This window comes from Pituophis catenifer, unplaced genomic scaffold (genome assembly GCF_029215685.1).
Source record: "Pituophis catenifer annectens isolate HBS135680 unplaced genomic scaffold, rPitCat1.0.hap2 SCAF_5, whole genome shotgun sequence".
In the NCBI taxonomy this organism is placed as follows: domain Eukaryota; kingdom Metazoa; phylum Chordata; class Lepidosauria; order Squamata; family Colubridae; genus Pituophis; species Pituophis catenifer.
Genome location: NW_027256885.1, coordinates 40,843,133 through 40,862,164, shown reverse-complemented (window position 1 = coordinate 40,862,164; position 19,032 = coordinate 40,843,133). Strand labels below are relative to the sequence as shown.

Sequence of the window (19,032 nt, the reverse complement as noted above, 5' to 3'; positions counted from 1 at the left end):
CCCTATCTCGAGATCACTCAGCCACTGTCCAGAGACAAAAATCAGGTCCAGTGTGTTTCCCCCATGTGCGTAGGGCCATGAATTAGTTGGGTCAGATCCATAGCCGTCATGGAAGCCATGAACTCCCGAGCCACCTCAGACATCTCACCCACGGACGGCAGGTTGAAATCCCCCATGACCATAAGTCTGGGGGTATCAACCGCCACCGCGGCGATAACGTTGAGTAGCTCGGGCAGGGCTGCTGCCACGTGGCAGGGAGCCAGGTACGTGATCAGCAAACCCCTCTGAACCCCATGACCCCACTTCACAAGGAGGGTCTCACAACCGGCCGTCTGAGGAACAGTGGCCTCCCTCGGCCTAAGGCCTTCTCTAATAATAACCGCTACTCCCCCTCCCCTCCCCTGTGACCTCGGCTGATGGAATGCCAGGAAGCCTGGTGGGCACATTTCTACCAGAGGGACCCCTCCCTCCGGGCCCAACCAGGTCTCCGTAATACCCGCCAGGTCCGCTCCCCCCTCCTGAACCAGATCACAAATGAGGGGGGCTTTATGTATTACGGACCTGACGTTGCACAACATCAGTCGAAGGCCCGGGCCCTGAGGGTCTGTACAACCTGGAGAACGAGTGGAGCCTTGGGGGCCGGAGCACGCTACCGCTCGGAGACAGCGGGTGCGCGCTCCCTTAACATGATATGGCCCCCTGCTCCCGCCATATCTACCCCTCCCACTCACAGTACCGATGATTTCAAAAAGCAGACAGAACAGAAGCAGGAGAACAAGCTTTTGCAAGTATATGCTTAACTCCTGGGATACATTGTTTCTATTTGATTTTGCTGAGCTGGAGCTGGAAATGGTGTCTTTGTTGTGGGTGTGAAGGTGAAAGCAGGAAATGAAAGTGCTTGTTAATAGACTTGTGCTCAGAGACTGGATTTAAACTGCTGGATTTGAGAGCTGGGTCTAGAAAAAACTATCTTGCTCGATAAACTACAAATAAATCTGAGAAAGCTGCTTGAGAGACTTTATGGCTGTGAAAAGAAAAATTCTTTTAAAATAACATGGCTTCCAAGGAAGGAGTTTCTGAAAGTGGAGGCTCTTTAATGGCATTAGAAATGACACAGAGAACTGAAACACAGAGCCAGGAGGTTTTTTTAGAGACCTTGCAGAATTTATAAAGGAAGCCATGAATAACCAAATTGAAATTATTAATAACTTTACAGCAATCATGAAACAAAAATTCACAGAATTGGTGGAGGATAAAAAAGCAACTGAGGATGTTTTTGAAGGAAAGCATAATGACAATGTAGGAGACATTTTGATCAAGACAGAGAAGCTGGAACTGGCTGATCCTCAAGAATCTTCAAACCCTCTTCCTGCCCTTTTGGAATTAACTGACAGAACTTTTCAAAAATATAATTTGGAGCAGAAAGAAGAAGGAACTGATCAGCGCTACGAGGTTTCGGATAAAGATGATTTGGCAGAGGCTTTCACACAATTAATTGAAATGCAGCAACTGGATTTTTCTTTGCAAACTGATCGAGTTAATTCTTTGTTCTATGAACTGACTGTCTATACAAGCAAGAAGAGTCGATATGGGGGCTCTAAATCAGAGGAAATGGTTCCGAGAAAGGGACAAGTCTTAAAGATACATCAACCCCCACTTAAAATTCAAAACCTCCTCAAAATAAAAGAAGGAGGGAGGAAGAAAGATTGGAAAAAATACAGAAAGAAAGGAAGAAGGGAAGATTAATTTTTTCTGGTCTAACTATTGATGTATTAATGATTAACTACAATGATTAACTAAATGAATTGAGAGTTTAATTAATGATTAATTAAGGTTTAGTTATTGTTAAAAATATTTGAATATTGAATATTGAGCACAAAAGCAGGAGGAATAGCCAAATGATTAAGTATGTATTATCTACTAGTGTTTGTTATTGGTTTTAAAAATTTTTTTAGGGCTAAATGATTATATGTTATTTTGTGTTTAAAGGGAGGTTGATGAATAATCTGTAGAAGGGGAGTTAAGGGGTCTAGGGAGTTTTAATGTCTTGCATTAACTTAGCATATTTTAGCGTATGTTTGGTAAAATCTATACCCTGTTTTTCTTCTGGGAAGTCGGGGGAGGGGGGGAGGGAAGGGGGGGTTGCACAAAGGTTTAAATAGATAAGTGATTTGTTTGATTTGTTTGAATTTTAAAAAACAATAAAAAATTTTTGTTCAAAAAAAAAAAAGAAAGCTTCAGGAGGAAGATAAGATAAAAGCTGCTTTTGAAGGCGAAGTACTACAACTGAGGTCAGTAGTGCCCCCTTCTAATTATGCGTGCTCTCAAACTGTCTCCCCAGAACCTTCTGAATTTGTAACGCTTGGTGCAGGGCCAGATTTTCTACAAACGGCTGAGCTTTTTTCCTCCCACGCAGAGAGAGAAATAATTCATTATTCTCCTCGAAGCTCTCAGCTCACCCTGGATGAGCAAACTATAAAAGCCTATCATAACCATATAAAGTTTTATGAACATGAGCTATCCCAGGCAAAAATGGCTTTATCTATGCTTGAGCTGTCAGCGTTCCAATTTATGATCTCCTCCAGCCCTGACATGAATGAGAGAGGGAGAAGCTTTGCTTTAATGATGAGATGAACTTTTACCTAGTTTCCTGCTTTTTAGTAGATAGTGTTACCTGGGTGACAGAGGGAGGGGGGAATTCCTGTGAATAGAGAGTGCTTGGGACGGAGAGATGGATCTGCACGATGGCCAATGAGACATTGGGGTTGAAGAACGGAAAGGGAGGGGTGTGGAAGGAGGTGCCACTTTTGGCTGCACAAAGAGTTCAGGGATGTCGTTCTTTCTATTCTTAAATAAAGAAAAGATTCATCAGAGACCTTGCGTTTGAGAATGAAGTTTATTTAAGATAGCAGCGAAACCTGACATGAGCAAGATAAGGGAGAATCTCGTGACTTCAAAATCTCTGAAAGCGCCATTTTGGCTCCTTCTTCTTCGGAGCCAAAAACACTCCCCCTGGTGGATTTTGTGTCAGGCCAATCAGAACAGAGAGCTGTGCACACGTCACATGTCTTACATAATCACTCCTACTCTAAAGTTCCAAGTGCCACGTATGCAGAGAGATTATCTGAGCTGCCCAAAACAAAAGGTGCAGCACCATCTGCTGGCGAAAGTAATTTACTAGAGAAAGCTGAAATGCATCACGATTTGAGAGAGCGATTACAGGCATTGGAACAGACTTTGTTAGATATGTCTTTAACTCACTCAGATATTCAGGCTGCAATGCCACAAGTGTCTCCACAGGCTCAATCTCCAGCACCCCCTGGTGGTGCTGGTGTCCTTTCAGATGGAGCACAACAACGCTTAATGCAGCAAAGGCAAATGACTGCGTCTCCAGCAGGTCATGTTAATATTGCAGCTCAAATGCAACAGCCTCAACCACAAATGCATGCACAGGTGCCTCCAGCTGTACAACCAGGGCCAGCTCCTGGTCCACCTCCAGCGCAACAAGTGCCTTTACTTCCACAGCCAGCACCTCGAATGCACATTCCTCAACAGGCATTTTCTGTTGCTCCAGTAGATGGTGAGTCAAAATTAAAGATGTCAGGACAGAATTATAAGGCCTGGGTCAGTGAGATTGGATTGCTACTTCGTAGAGAAGGCACTCACTGTATGATTTTTAATCCACCTGCTCAGCCATGGTCTCCTGCAATAAGAGATTTAGAAATTAAAGCTTGCACAACATTATTGATGTCCATGGATACTGAACTGCAGGTTACTTTTTCGCCTGATGCAACAGCCCAACAAATTTGGGCCCAATTGGAAAATTGCTACAGGCCTATTTCAATTGAGTCTTCATGTTTGCTCATGTCTGAATTCCATGGTTCGAGATTGAAACCTGGTGAACAAATTGGAGGACATTTGACCAAACTGAAAGGACTGAGAAAAGAATTAAGAGAAAGGGGCTATAACATTGATGATATTCAAATGATCAGCATTATTATTAACTCATTGAATTATGAATGGAAAGATGCCATTACAAAGATTAATCTAGTGCCTATTGCTCAATGCACAGTGGACAATGTATGCAGACTTTTAATTGAAGAAGAAGCACTCATGTTAGCCATGCCACACTTGAGAGGACCACCCGCATCAAGAACTCCAGCTAGAGGCCCCTTCCGAGGAAGGACCTACGCTCCAAGGATGCCAAGATGCTACATCTGTGATCGTGTGGGACATGCCACCCGGGATTGTCCCCAAAGAGTTCCAGCTCCCGTCACGTACCAGCCCAGAGGAACAGACTCCAGAGGCAGAGGCAGAAGACAAGGTCGTCGTGGTCCCGGGCGTGATCCACAAGCTCCACTCGCCACATTGGCTTTAACCAATGATCCACAACCTCAACCAGAGTACAACAGATGACTCCTGTGGACTTTGGACAGTGGTGCAGCTTTGCATGTTACCTACAGAAAGGAACTTTTCACAGAGATGCACAAGCCTGAACCTGAACTACGTGAACTTTATTCTTTTTCCAATCATCCTTGTCAGGTCAAAGGAAAAGGAACTGTTTATGTTGAAGAGATCGATGCATTCATTCCTGATGTTTATTACATACCAACAGCAACTAGTAATTTGCTTAGTCAGAGTCACTTGTCTAGAATTTTAAAGTTCCAGGTTCACCACCTTGAAAATGCAAGTTACATAGTTAAAGATGGAGATATTGTTGCTGGAACCATATTAATTGGTGGTGTATATTACTTAAAGCCAAAGCCTAAACCGCAAATACAGGCAAGTATACAAACTCCAAAAAGGGAGAGCACAGGCCCAGAGAGAGATGCTCCAGAGAGAGATCCTGTTGCCGCTCCAAAGGCTCCTAAAGCCAACAAAAAGAAAATTGGGAAACAGGTTGCTCAGAGCAAGCCTGAGGTTCCTCATAAAACTGTTAATGTTGAGAATTCACTAACTGGTAAACCTTTGCATTCTAGGTGTATCCATAAATGGCATAGAAGATTGGGGCATGCCAGTTTCCGTGTTCTTAGGAAGATGCCGGAGTTCGCAAAAGGTTTGGATCTAAAGGGGTGTAAGGTGTTTTTGGATTGTGCTGTCTGCAAAAAGGCCAAATCCAAAGCAGCAGCCATTCCCAAACACGCTACACGCCTGTCAACAGGCATTTTTGATTTGGTTCACACTGACATAGTTGGTCCTTTTCCGCCATCATTTGGTGGTAGAAAATATTTTCTAACAATTGTTGATAATTACTCTAGATATGGATATGGATATCCTATGAAAGAAAAATCTGAGACCTTTCAGAACTTTAAAGACTTTGCAGCCCTTGTTTTTACCCAACACCAAGTTCGCATCGCTAGAATCCAGAGTGATCATGGTGCTGAATTCATGTCTCAGCATTTCCAGGACTGGATGCGTAAGAATGGAATTCTCCATCAGACTTCGGCCCCTTACACACCGGCTCACAACGGACGGGTACTGCAAACCATGATGCGTTGTCTCCTAGAAGACGCCAACCTTGATATGATATACTGGGGTGAAGCTATAAAATATGCAAATTACATTGTCAACCGTACTTGGAGCAGTGTAATAAATCAGACTCCTTTCTTCATGTTGTATGGCTACAAGCCCGATCTTAAAAACATTCATATTTTTGGTTCATATGCTATGGTGAACATTCCCTTAGCTCAAAGAAGAAAAGGAGGTCCAGCAGCAAAAAGACTGAGATTTATGGGTATTGATGATAACTCAAAATGGAGCAAATTTATTGACTCTAAACATGTAATTGTGATTTCCCAATCTGCTAATTTTGAGGAAGACGTTGACTGGTCCAGGATTCATTCCAATGATCCTGGAGTTTATTTTCCTAGAGATGATACTGCTGATGCCACGCAGATTGATGATCAAGATTCCACTGGTTCTTCTCAACCCGATGTTCCGTCTTCACAAGCCGCGGATGCTGACGCTAGCGACGAATGTGAGGATGAGGACGAAGCAGAAGAAGACTGGACTGTTGTTCTGAGACGTTCCAAGAGGGCCACAAAAGGAATCCCTCCACAACGATATTCTTGGCAACTGACAAAAACACCCTTGCCTTTGATTTGCAATGTTACACTTCCACCTGATAATTTCACACAAATCAAGCAGCTTCCTGATTCAGAGCAAGACAAATGGTATGATGCAATGCAGGTTGAAATGGACAGTCTAAAGAAACTTAAAGTGTTTACACCTGCAAAACCTCCAGCAAACAAAAAGGTCATTGGCACTCGATGGGTCTACAGAATCAAAAAGAAGCCAAATGGTGAGTCATTGTAGAAGGCCAGACTTGTAGCTCAGAGTTTCGCTCAACGTTATCCTGAGGACTACACAAATACCTATTCACCGACAGTCAGAACTGAGAATGTAAAAATTGCTTTAGCAACTGCAACTATTCTTAGTTTAGAAGTTTTCCAGTTCGATGTTGACACAGCTTATCTACATGCAGACCTAGATGAAGAGATCTACGTGAGAAGTCCTCCAGGATTCTGACAGCAAGAAGGGGATACCTGGTTTCTAAACAAAAGTCTTTATGGTCTGAAACAATCTGGTTTAATGTGGTATTTATGTCTTACTGACAAACTAAATTCAATGGGCTTTATTAAGTCCGAAACTGATGAGTGCGTGTTCACAAAAAGATCTAACAATGCATATGAGATAGTTCTTGTTTATGTTGATGATATTGTTTATATTGGTCCAAATAAGCAAATGAGTGAAATTTTTGCCAAACCTTACTCTTGAGGAGACCTCCTCCTCCTGAGTAGCCACTCCTGCCTTTTGGCAGCCCTGCATGCTCGAGTATTGAGGAGAGGCTCCTCCACTTCGCTCTCTCCACTTGAAGGAGCCTCTGGAGGTTCTGAAGGCCCTGGCTGAGTCTCTGCCTCTGGCACCACATCCTCTTCAGCCTCCTCACTGTCCGATGCGAGCACCAGCTGCGCAGGCTGCTGGCACGACCCCACACCAGCCTCCTCGTTGTCGGGATCAGCCACGATCCGCGCAGGCTGCTTGCGGGCCACAACACTCACTTCATCAGAAAAGCTTCTGCCTGTTTTTTTTAAATGTTAAGTCAGAAAAGGCACCGTGCAGCCAGATTCTTTCTGAAGTTAAGGAGAGCAGTTAATGTCTTTTCCCTGCCACCAAGCATCACAGATTGGTATGAAAACAATCACCAATCACTCTCTCTAAAGTGGGGATGAAAAAGGATAGGACAGATTGAATGGAAGGTTTAGTGATCTGTCAAGTTGCTTAACAGATGGCAAACACTAAGGGAAAGGAGGGAGAAAAGGACAAAGCAGGAGGGGCTTCTCCCAATGCTCTTGCAACTGCTCCCTTGTGCCTTTTCTGAAAAAGAAAAATAGCCCAACGGAACATGGGTGAATAAGGTCATAAAGTGAAGCTGGAGGAGCAATGGTATGCTGCAAGGGCATGGCTGTGAAAGTGACCAATAAACCTTCAGTTCTCTTGTCCAGGGGTACCCAGAAGCAGCAGCTGGGGCTATCAAAACAGGAATGGAATAGGCAAAATTATGCTGATCCTCCCATGGTGCATTACACAAAAAACCCAAGGGAACTGGCAATCTAAAGTGCTGGCTTTCTTGGATTTTTAATCTTGTTTAACAAATGTAATTAATCCTAGATGCTGGCTTCCTTGGGGTTTTAATCCTGTCTAACAAATGTAATTAATCCTACCCCCCTATCTTTAGTTAGACTGATGTGGCTAGCAAGCTTTCTTTGTGAATTGACAGGCAGAGTAATGATCTACTATGCTTAGAATATAGCACACACCTCCAATACTGGGTTTCTTGGGTCCAATCAAATCTACAAACACGACTTCTAATGGCTTTTTGGTTTTAAAACCATCAAAACGATTTGCTGGTGTTACCTTACTCTTTTGCTGATTACAGGTGTTGCAATTCAAATACTTACTACATGATTATAGTTTTATCCCTTCAGATAGCTGAACTGTTTTCTTTAATGACCTGAAATTTATATGCCCTAGTCTCCGATGTAACAGATAAATACATTCATCACGTGGTTTTTCATTCCTGTACACCAATTTAGAATTTGCTACTAATGCTGGGTTCTCTCTTAAAATAAATAAATTATTTTCTAATATTGCAGTAACAACCTTTCCATCTTTTTCAATTATACATTTATCATTTTTAAACGTTACTGTAAACCCAACTTGCAATAATGATTTAACAGAGAGCAAATTATATTTTAACCCAGGAATATACAACATAGGCAATGGTTCATTACTAAATGACCAACGTGCAACACCCTCTCCAGCTACCTTAACTTTCCAACCATTTGCTAATCTAACATGTTGGTTACTCTTATTCATTTTCACAAAGTTGTTTCTATTCTTAGTAATAGATTGAGAAGCACCACTATCAACAACCCACCAATCCTGGTTAACATTAGTTGTTGAACTGGATATAGCTAAATTACAACCCTTCTTGGGTCTAGTACTGTCCCTAACAGACATTTTCTTATTCTTACAATACTTAGCTATATGCCCTTTAGCCCCACAAGCAAAAATCGTTTTACAACATAGGCAGTTGAGTACATTTTGTCTTCTTTTGGTTGATTTACTCTCAACTGATCCCTTTCTTGTCTTCTTCTGGATTCTTCTAATAACCTACCAGTTACGCCAGCCAATGTGAGGTCATCTCTGGTCAAAACCTCCAGTGAAGAAACATAGTCATCATAACTATCGTCCAAAGAAGAAAGAATTATATAAACTTGCTGTAGTTCCAAGAAAACAAGTTCCTTTTCGTGCAGCTCCTGGAAAATTCTGGTCATGGATTCCAAATGAGCCATCATATCTCCTCCTTTAAGAAGATGTTGCTTAAACAATTTCCATGTGAGATTTATATGAGCACCCACAGTGTCACAAACATATAGTCTCTTTAACTTGGTCCAACACCTAGCAGCAGACTCTTCACCACGAATATGGACAAGTTGCTGGTCACTCAGTGTCAGTCCAATTATGCAAAGAGCTCGTTCGTTGTCTCTGGTAAACTTGGCTAATTTCTTCGCATCTTCATCGTCATCAGGATTCCATGTTGTTACATCCGGTGGATTAATTACTACATCCCAAAGTCCTTCTCTACGCAGAAGTAGATTACATTTTGTAGACCAGGATACATAGTTTGTTCCATCCAGCCGGGTTATCATGGAAATATTCGATAACTGTTCTTGTGCCATCTTCACTTGGATTATATTTAACAAACACAGTTTTCTGTATTATTCACATTCACTCTCAGTTTAGCTCTGAACAATCCTAGTTAGTTCTGGTTGGCTCTGGTCCCATAACCAATGTTAAGGATATTGTTGTGTTGCCAACCAGCAGAGTAAGTGCACAGAGAAACGGTACTGAGAGCAATGAATACAATACATACAAACTGGTTTAACAAAGCATTTACTTTGTAGTGAAAAACAGTTGCATAGTCTTTTAGTCAATCCAAGTTTTTAGCCATTCAAATCAGTCCGAAGTTACAGATATTTTCTTACCAGACAAACAGCAGTTGGTAATAAACAGCAATACAACGCTGGTAACAAATCACAATGGTAGCATATCCATCCACATCTTCACACACGACAGTAACAGTTCCAATCAACAGTTCCAGTCAAGCAGCAAGTCAAGCAATGATGAGAGCAGGTCCAACAATGACTATAGTTCGGCTCCCTCCTTATATACAGTTTACACTAGTAATTATCCACTTAAGATAAGTGAAGTCAGCAGTGCAATGACTCAACAGTACAATTATGATAATTGCATTCAGCAGTCAGTCAGCAGTCATTAGTCATTACAATGACTCAGCAGTACAATTACTCAGCATTACATTTAAAGTTATAGCACACATATATTGCCTGGACAACATGTTAGGTTTATACCATATCCTAACAGTTACAATGTTTGTTGTGTACAAACCTCATTCTGGCAAGCTGCCTGACATTTTTGTAGCGGATGTCTATGTGGTGGGACCTAGAGCCCACCGCGTATGCCCCTGAGATCCCAATTGCGGCCATATTATCTTCCTGAATTTGGATGGGCAGAGTAGGAGGTGCCCAGATGCTCGTTACCAGAGCATTGAACCAAATCAAGTCATTTGCAGTGTCTGATAGGCTGGCATATTCTGCCTCGGCCGTGGAGCAAGAAACAAATTTTTGCTGCCTAACATGCCAATGGATAGGACAGCCATTTAGCAGTATGAGGAAACCAGAGGGGCTCCATCTACTCTTGGTGTCACCAGCCCAATCTGCATCCGAGTAAGCGGAGAGCTGGGCTGGCTTCCCCTTCTCTGGCTCCAGCATAAGGAGGGCATCGGCCGTGCCCCTGAGGTACCTGAGTACCCTCTTGACAGCATTCCAGTGGAATTCCTTTGGGTTTTCCACGTGCTTGGACAATAGATTCACGGCTAAAGCTATGTCAGGCCTGCTCCAATTGCTAATGTATAGCAAGGAGCCAATCACAGATCTATATAATTTGTTGTCTGTGAAGTCAGGGCTGTCTTTGTGATCGTGGCCGTAGTAATCACTTTGTATGGGGCTACGCGTTGGGTTAGACTCTGCCATTTTACATTTGGCCAACAATTCTTCAATTTTTTCTTTCTGGGATAATGCAAATCCCTTTTTAGTGGCCAAGATATGTACACCCAGGTACCTGTCAACCCGCCCCAAGGACTTTAGGGTAAATTTTTCCCCCAGGGCCTTGGCAAATTCGTCACACCTTTCCTTGCCAGGCCGTACGTATAGGAGGTCATCCACATAAACCAACACCCGTTCTATGTCACCTTTGGTGTCACATGTAAAAACGCACTCATCAGCATGGGATGCCCTGAAGCCAATTCGCTCTAAACCCTTTTTGAGGCAGTCGTACCAGAGTTTCCCCGACTGCTTGAGGCCATATAATCCTTTTTGGAGTAACCATGTGTTTCCCCCCTCCTGCTGGTAACCAGGAGGGGCCCTCACGTAAATCTGCCGGTCCAAGTTGGTGTGGAGGTAGGCCATCTGGATGTCGAATTGGTAGATTTCCTTCCCCAGAGCGGCTGCAGTTACGAGGCTGGCCTTGACGCTTTCTGCCTGGACAGTTGGAGAGTAGGTCTCTATGTAGTCCTCCATGTAGCGTTGGGCGAACCCCTGTGCTACCAAGCGGGCCTTGTACAGGTAGCGGCCATTGGCAAGTGGTTTGGCCTTGAAAACCCACGTTGTGCCAATGACCTTCTTCTCCTTGGGTGGTTGCCCGGGGGTGAAGACCTTGAGTTTTCTCAGGCTCTCCATCTCCTGTTCCATCGCGAGCTGCCACTTCTCCTGTTCTTCGATAGGCAGCTCCTGGATGTCAGAGAAAGTCTTTGGGGTGACCACGACGCTGTTGACGGATGCGACGTGCCCAATGTCAATTCTCTTTGGTGGGACCCCCTTGTTGGACCGCTTTGACATTCTGACCTCCTGCCACTCACCGTCCTTTTCTTCTGCAGGTTCCTCGCCAACTGGCTGTTCACGACCGGGATGTGGAGGCCCTCGGTCCCAGGCATTGGCCATCATGGGCCTCTGAAGTGTCGCTGGAGGCAAAGAGTCTGGTGAAGACGGCGTGTCTTCCCCCTCAGGACTGGATGGCTCATCCTCCTCATCTGGACCAGGTAGGCTGACCTCTTCGTCCTGTTCCTCGCTCTCATTGGTGGCAGGGTCTGTGGTTGTCTCAGGTGGTGTCATGGTTGGTGCAGCTTTGCTGGGGCGGTTGATGTATGGGCCCAGATCATTTGAGTGGATCTGGGTCCAATTGGAGTCCTCTTCGAAGGAGGCAGATTGGGAGGTCACAGTCCTGCCCCCTTCTCCCAGGAATCGGTAGGCCTTGGAGCCAGGGGCATAGCCCAAGAACCTCAGTCTCTGGGAGATGGATCTCCCCTTCTTCCGCAGCTGCTTGGGGATGTGCACCCAAGCGTAGGAGCCAAACACACGCAAATGTCCCAAACTTGGCTTCCTACCGTGGACCAGAAAATATGGGGTCTGGTTCACAACGCTGCTCCAGGTGCAGTTCAGGGTGTAGTTGGCGTAGTGTACCGCCTCCGCCCAGTACGATTCCGCAACCCCAGCATCCGCAATCAGGCTGCGCACCATAGTCTATAGAGTGCCATTTCATTTTTCTACAACGCTGTTCTGTGCAGGAGAAAAAGGTGCTGTACGAAAATGGTGTATGCCCTTGTGCCTTATCCAGTCCTGGAATTTTCGGGACATGAACTTGGCCCCACAGTCGCTCTGCAGCTGCGCGATCTTTGTCTTGTACCGAGTTTCCACGTAGTTGTACAGTGATTTTATGGCATCAAAGGCTTCAGACTTTTCTGTGAGGGTATACACATGGCCATACCTCGAGAAATCATCGACGGCAGTGAGGAAATACTGCCTCTTTCCTAGGGACGGTGTAAATGGCCCAACCAAATCAACATGTATTAATTGATATGGGTATTGAGTTTTACGCAGTGACACCTTAGGTATTGGGGCGGCCTTCCTCTTTGCCCTCTTACAGATGGCACAGTCCAGAAACACCTCACAATCCTGGAGATGAATCCCCTCAGCGAATTCCCCCATCTTTTTAACCACTGGGAAGCTCTCATGGCCTAACCTCCGATGTAAGAGGTGGGCACATTTAGTATGGAGCAGTTTTCCCACTGACACCCCCTTGGCTCTGGTTGCCTTGGATGGTGCTGGCACCTTAGGCCCTTTTTTGGGCTTATCTGCCTTAGGTGCCTGCTGAGGCTCTGGTTTCTTGCCCGCATTGGCCTTGGAAGGCCGTGGTGCTGGTTGAGGCAGCGTGGGCGCAACTGCCTCAGTCTTGTGCATCTTTGACAGCCTGGGAGCTGGCTGTGGAGCCTTTCTCTCTCTCTGCACACAGGCCCCTTCTGGGGTGGCACCCTGTGAGCTGTCTCCTGTGGCTGGGTACTCGGGGGAGAAATATGGCAAACCATTTATAATGGTAACATTCCCAATGACCCTTTTGTCTCGAGTGACATGACCTCCCCCTTTGCGAAACAATACCTCCACCCTGCCATCATCACATAGCTTGGTTATGCTTAACAGGTTATTGGCTATAGAGAGATCATGTAATACACCTTCGACATTGCCCAGCCCTGGTACAGAGACAGTGCCCTCCCCAACAACCAAAGCATTGTTACCATTTGCAACCTTAACGGAGGAGTTAATTCTCCTTAACCTCTTAAAGCCTTGCCTCAAGTTAGCAATGTGAGATGAAGCCCCAGAGTCCAGTAACCAGAGGCCAGTGGGGCCATCAGCCTTTGTGGTGGGGGTGAGGTAACTAGTATACACAAAATTGCCCTTAGCACCACCTTTGCCCCTGCCAGGCCCCCTTTTCTGCCCCCTGCCCCTTCCTTGACTGTAACCACGCTTAGGTCCTTGCTGGTAATGGGGGCAGTCCTTCTTCAGATGCTCCTCAGAGCCACAGATGAAACACTTGGGTAGAGCATGCTCTGAACTCTGGTGCCTTCTGTTGATGCGATGAGTTGTGGCCCTGGTGTACTTTCCCGCATCTCTACGCCTCCTGTCTTCCTCATTGAGCCTCCCTGTGAGGTAGGACAGAGTCATGGCTTCCTTTATGGTTCCCTCTAGTGAGACAATAAAATTGCCCCAACTTTTGTCCAGGGATGCCAGAATGACAGCGATCATGTTGGCCTCAGTCACGGGGTAGTCCCTGAGCACCAGCTCTGCCCTGAGTGCCTTCAACTTTCCCAGGTGCTCAGCCATACTAGCCCCAAATTTTAGCTTGGTGTTATAGAACTCCGTTGTGAGCCTTGTGGTGGAGCCCAAGCTATCACTATTAAATAAGCTATATAACAACCCCCAAATTTCACCAGCTGTGAGCCCATCTGGAATGCTAGGGTACAATTTAGCATCCAGTGAGCTCAGTAGAGTGGTATAGGCTCTCCTGTGGTACCACTCTTCTTGAGGTCCCCAAGGGAAAGGTGGGGGATCTAAAACCATTTCTAGGGTCCCCTCTTTTAAGAGACATACCTGTATCTCTTTATTCCATATGTTAAATTTTTTCCCTCCCAGATGTAATTTTCCAAAGTTATTTGGGAGAACAGACACAGCTGGGGCAGAAAATGCTGATGTATTTTGCTGTCCTTGGTATCTCTGCTTTGGTTCCATTGAAGTAAATGGGAGAGGGATGCCTCTGCTGGCCGGTGTAGGTATTTTTCTCTGATTATTTTTCTCCTTTACAGATGGGGCCAACTGAGCATGCTCAGAACTCATTCCAGCCCAGGAGCCGACGGGGGCAGACCTCTCCCTCTGTGCTTCAGGGCCAGGCCTGGGCCCAGGACTGTGGAGCTCTGAAGAGTCTTCTGGAAGCCCCCCTGGTACTGGAACACTTACCAGGGGGCGAAGGCTGTAGGATGGGGCCGGAAAAGCCCGAAAATGCTGAGGATCGCCTGGAGGGGCTCACTGCTGGTCCTGAAGACTCCGGAGGAGGCATCCATCTTGGGAGGTGGGAGGCTTGGTTGGAGGCCCCCTGAAGTCATCGAGGTGAGTCCTCTGTTGCCTCAGTGGGGGTGTTGGGAAGGCTGGAGCCCCCAGGGGTTCTTCTGGGGCTCTCTGGGGGCCTGGGTCTTGGCTGGGGGGCTCTGGACTGGACACCCCCCCTCGCTGGTCCCCTGGGGGTGTTGAGGGAGGCTGGCTGCCCCCGAGGTTGAGGCCGCAGTCATAGTGGCCTCCAGGGCTGTGACCAGGACTTGGATTGCAGCCCTGATGCCTGCTGCAGCAGGAGCGGCTGGGCAGACTTCGAGGCTTGCTGGTGGAGGGGGAGAGCAGTTTGCATGCTGCCTCGGCTGGCTGCCATCCATTGCTGGGCCTCGTGGCCTAGCTGAGGCCTACAAAGCCTCGCTGGAGTAGGAGGCCTGGGGGCCGCCATGTTGCTTCTGGTTGGCCCCGGAAGCTGCAGGTCGTAATTTGGCAGGAACTTTCCCGCCAAAAGCTCCGTGTCCCTGGGGTCCCCCAGGGTGGCCGGTGGCATGTTAGGGAGCCTCCCGGGCTCTGGGGAAGGACTTACCCGGTGTCCAGAGACCCCCTGTGCTGCTGTCCCACGTGGCTGGGCTCCTGGCATCCCTCGGGTTTCTAGGAGCGTTCGTAGCAGCTCTCTGCACTCCTCACGAGTGAGCTGGTCAATGCTGGGGGTGGCCTGGTCCCTGGCCTCCTCCCAGGTGTCCTGGCAGTCCTGGGTGGACTGCTGATCTTCCATGCCTTCCTCTGTGGCTTGCAGCTGCAAGAAAGCATGCGAAGGGGTCCCTTGCGTTCCACTGGGTCCTCTGGGGGCATAGAGATCATCTGTACACTCCTCTGGATCGAAGCTCGCATCAGGGACTGGATGCAGGGTTGCTAACCTTGCTTGGAGACTCCTGGTCATAACCGGGGAAGTCCTACCATCCATCTCTTGGGAGTTCTTGCTGGAATCTCCTGGCATCTTGCTTCTGCAGGCTTGGAAGCATTGCCTCAAACCATCCTCTGCTACCACTTTGTGAGGGATCTCACGAAGAACGATGGTTCATTGAGGGCGCTTCCAAGAAAAGGTCAGCATGCAAGGATGCAATCAAATTAAGTCTTTATTTAGAAGTAAAAGTAGAATAAAATAAGTTCCCAGGCATGGAGGCATCCATGCCTGGATTGAGCCCATGGGTCAGTCCCATAGGAGAGTAGAACAAGAGCAGGGAAAAGCAGGGGAAAGCAGGGAGCAGCCCCTGTGCAGGGGTTCTTATAGGGGTCCCTGACCCCTCCCTTACAAGGTGTGTGAGGGGGCCAGAGGGCCATTAACTTTCCCCAATGGGGCTGCAGGGGCTGGAGCCCCTTGACCCATCAGTGGGATCAAAGGTGCCTCTTTGCCCCCATCTGGTGGCCTTTGAGGAGACTGCCATGGCTGGCACAAAACACCTAACAGTTTGACAGTTTAGAGAAAAAAAATGGAGGTGGTGTTCTTTTTACTTTTAGTGGCTTGTGTGTTCTTTTCCTTAGCTTCTCTCTTCCTTAGGGGTTCTTTATTAATGTGGGGGGCTTTTCCTTTGCGGAAGTTGTGTCTTTTCTTACACAGTCAAGTAGAATTCTTCCATTCTGTGCCAGCTCCACCCTCATGCTTTGCAATTGTCTTTTTGGTGACAGAAAAATCACTCTTCAAACTTTTCATTTCTGTCTTTTTTTTCTTTTTTTAAAAAAAAGGGGGAGGCAGGGGCAGGAGAAAGCATCAGTTCCCCATACCCTGTGAGTGGCATTTTCACTCCAGGATCGAAGTCCATACAGAAGTGGTTTCCAGATAGGTGTAATACAGGTAGTCCTTGACTTACAACACTTCATTTAGTGACCATTCAAAGCTACAATGGCACTGAAAAAAGTGACCTATGACCATTTTTCACACTTATGATCATTACAGCATCCCCATGATCATGTGATCAAAATTCAGATGCTTGGCAACTAACTCATACTTATGTGATCACCTTTTGCAACCTTCTGACAAGTGAAATCAATGGGGAAGCTAGACTCACTTAACAACCGTGTTACTAACTTAACAACTGCAGTGATTCACTTAACAACTGTGGCAATAAAAGTTGTAAAATGAGGCAAAACTCACTTAACAAATGTCTCACTTAGCAACAGAAATTCTGGACTCAATTGTGGTCATAAATCAAGGACTACCTGTAAATCCATTCTCCAATCTCCCTCAGTCTTCATAGGAAAAAAGCATTTATCACTTCCCCATTCAGTCAGACTTGTAGTATTGTAAGGATATCCTGGCTTAAACTTCAAAGAGACACGTGGGCTCAACTCAGTTAGTTCTCCGGATGTGGGGACATCTCTTTGGTTTGCAATTTTCAGAACAGAGTCTTTTCGTATATCTTTATCCAAAACTACATGCCTCTGCATATTTTCCATGGCCATTGTCATCTCATCCAACTTTTTAAAAAAACTTTCAGCTAAAAGCTGCCTACTGCCCAACTGTCTTTTCTTAGTTTTCAGCCACTGTTGCTCGCCTGAAATCTGATACATTATTACTCTGTGAAACTTGATCAGGGAACAAAGAACACTAAAGCAGAAGGAAACAAGAAATATATTTTCTGGATATTTCAATCCAAGGTTAAAAGAAAAATTCAAAAGAGATAAGCTCAAAATATTTTGCAAATTCAAAAAGTACAGAAATCCTGTGGTGAGAGTTCAATATTAATGTAAATCAAATGAAAGCACTTCACCATCCAGAAACGTACCATACTTCCTTACAGAGAGAACAAAGACTATTTGTTCAAAATAACATACATCAAAGGTAAAGAAAAAAAAAAAAAAAAGCAGAGTCCAGCAAAGGGTTGAAATAAATCAGCATTCAAATGCTGGGCAATTTTTAAGAGCAAAAAACAAAGTAAAACAATAAATTCAAAAAGTGAAATTTAATAACCCATGTGTGCTTGAGAAAACGAAATGCTGACAGGAAGATGGATTCACCCAAGTGACTTTTCAACCACTTTCAGAAGGAACTGGAAACTTCAAGACTCCCCTTCCCAACTGGGTCTACAGCCGTCCAAAAGTTGTCTTGGGTCACTGCTGAGTACCCCCATTCAAATCCAGGGAGCAGCGCTGCCAAGAGCCAGCTCTGGCAGTGAAAACAGCAGGTTGTCAGAACTGCCATCCTTCGCTCCAGCCCTGCTTTGCTAGATGCCAGCCTGCCATAAACTGCGGGAGCTGGGGGAACCCTAAACTAAGAACTAAGAAAACTAAGAACAAAAGAACACTGACATCCCCTAAACTCCGCTGAAGATGTTACCTAGCTTGGTAATGAAATGTTCAGAAACCAACCCACAAGCTCGGAGAACGAACCTTCACCCTCAAACTGAAATTAAGCTTAGTGCCATCCCGAGACATCGACTCACCATCCCAAGTCACAGGCTTAGAAAATGGAATGTAATGGCTCATGATCTAGCCCAAGGTGGAGACAGTTACCAAAACAACTTATTTGAATGTGACTGGACAAGTGGGAGATAAGTGGTTGGAACGAGAAAGTGAAAGTTAACTGGGAAGCTTTCACATGCAAAACCTTAGTTCTGGCTTTGTTTTACTGTAACCACTTGGCTTTTAGTAAAAGGATTCTTTTCGCTACAAATGGAGTTGAGAGTCTTGCTTTCCTAGAAGACAAAGCTGGGGCAGGGCTGACATTAAGCCAGAACTGCAATTTTGGTCCACCAGAGGAATCAACTACCATGGGGACTGTGCAAACATGTCTATTCCTGAAGGGGAACAAGAGGAGATGGAGACTTGAAAGGAAAATGCCTCCAGGCTAGCAAGCAGACCAGGAAGTAGAGGAGAGAACTCTGAGATGGAAGAAGAAACCACGAACCTGGGAAAGCAAGAGGAAGCCTGGGGCAGCCAACTCAAACTCAGAACCCAACCAAAAGCCTCAGAGGAAAACCTGATGCCTCCACCCATGCTGCCTGAGGGATGGCAAGCAACCTCTCCAGACAGGGCCAGACCAAGATGGTTGTTGGGGATCAGGAGATTAGAAAAACTGAAGGAACCCCCTCCAGGAATGAATGTCATCCAAGGAGCTGGGATCAGGACTCGCTGTCCCATGTGTTAGAGTTCCAGAAAACCCCCCAGCTCCAAATAAAGACTCTGAAGCAAGCATTTTCAAAGTTCTATTTACTAGAATAGGTAAACTGGCACATCTGGGAAAACCCGAATCTGAGAGGTCCGGGTTTTCCCTCAGTAAATCAAAACCCCCAAAACCATCCCCTCAGTCCTCAGTCGATCACATGCTCCAATCAACCACCGTCCCATCTCGAGACATCACTCTGACCACTCCTTCTCCAGATGCAGGATCGCCCTGACCTTGACCGACAGGAAGAATGCTATTATATCTAAAGACAACCCCTCTACTAAATCCCCCCTCCTACTTTCCCACACATGAGAAGGTGGCAGCATGGAAGCTTCCGGCCTAATATGGCTTCCAAAG

At 45.8% G+C, this 19,032-nt stretch overlaps 1 protein-coding gene across 1 annotated transcript in view; it reads right to left on the bottom strand.

Moving 5' to 3' along the window:
• The window catches only part of LOC139317666 (histone deacetylase 5-like), a 292,699-nt gene that overhangs the window by 17,074 nt on the left and 256,593 nt on the right, over positions 1 to 19,032 (bottom strand). The window contains exon 14 of the mRNA XM_070944746.1: positions 5,337 to 5,356. Within this exon, the coding sequence (XP_070800847.1) occupies positions 5,337 to 5,356 (20 nt within the window). The remainder of the gene's footprint in view (positions 1 to 5,336; positions 5,357 to 19,032) is intronic.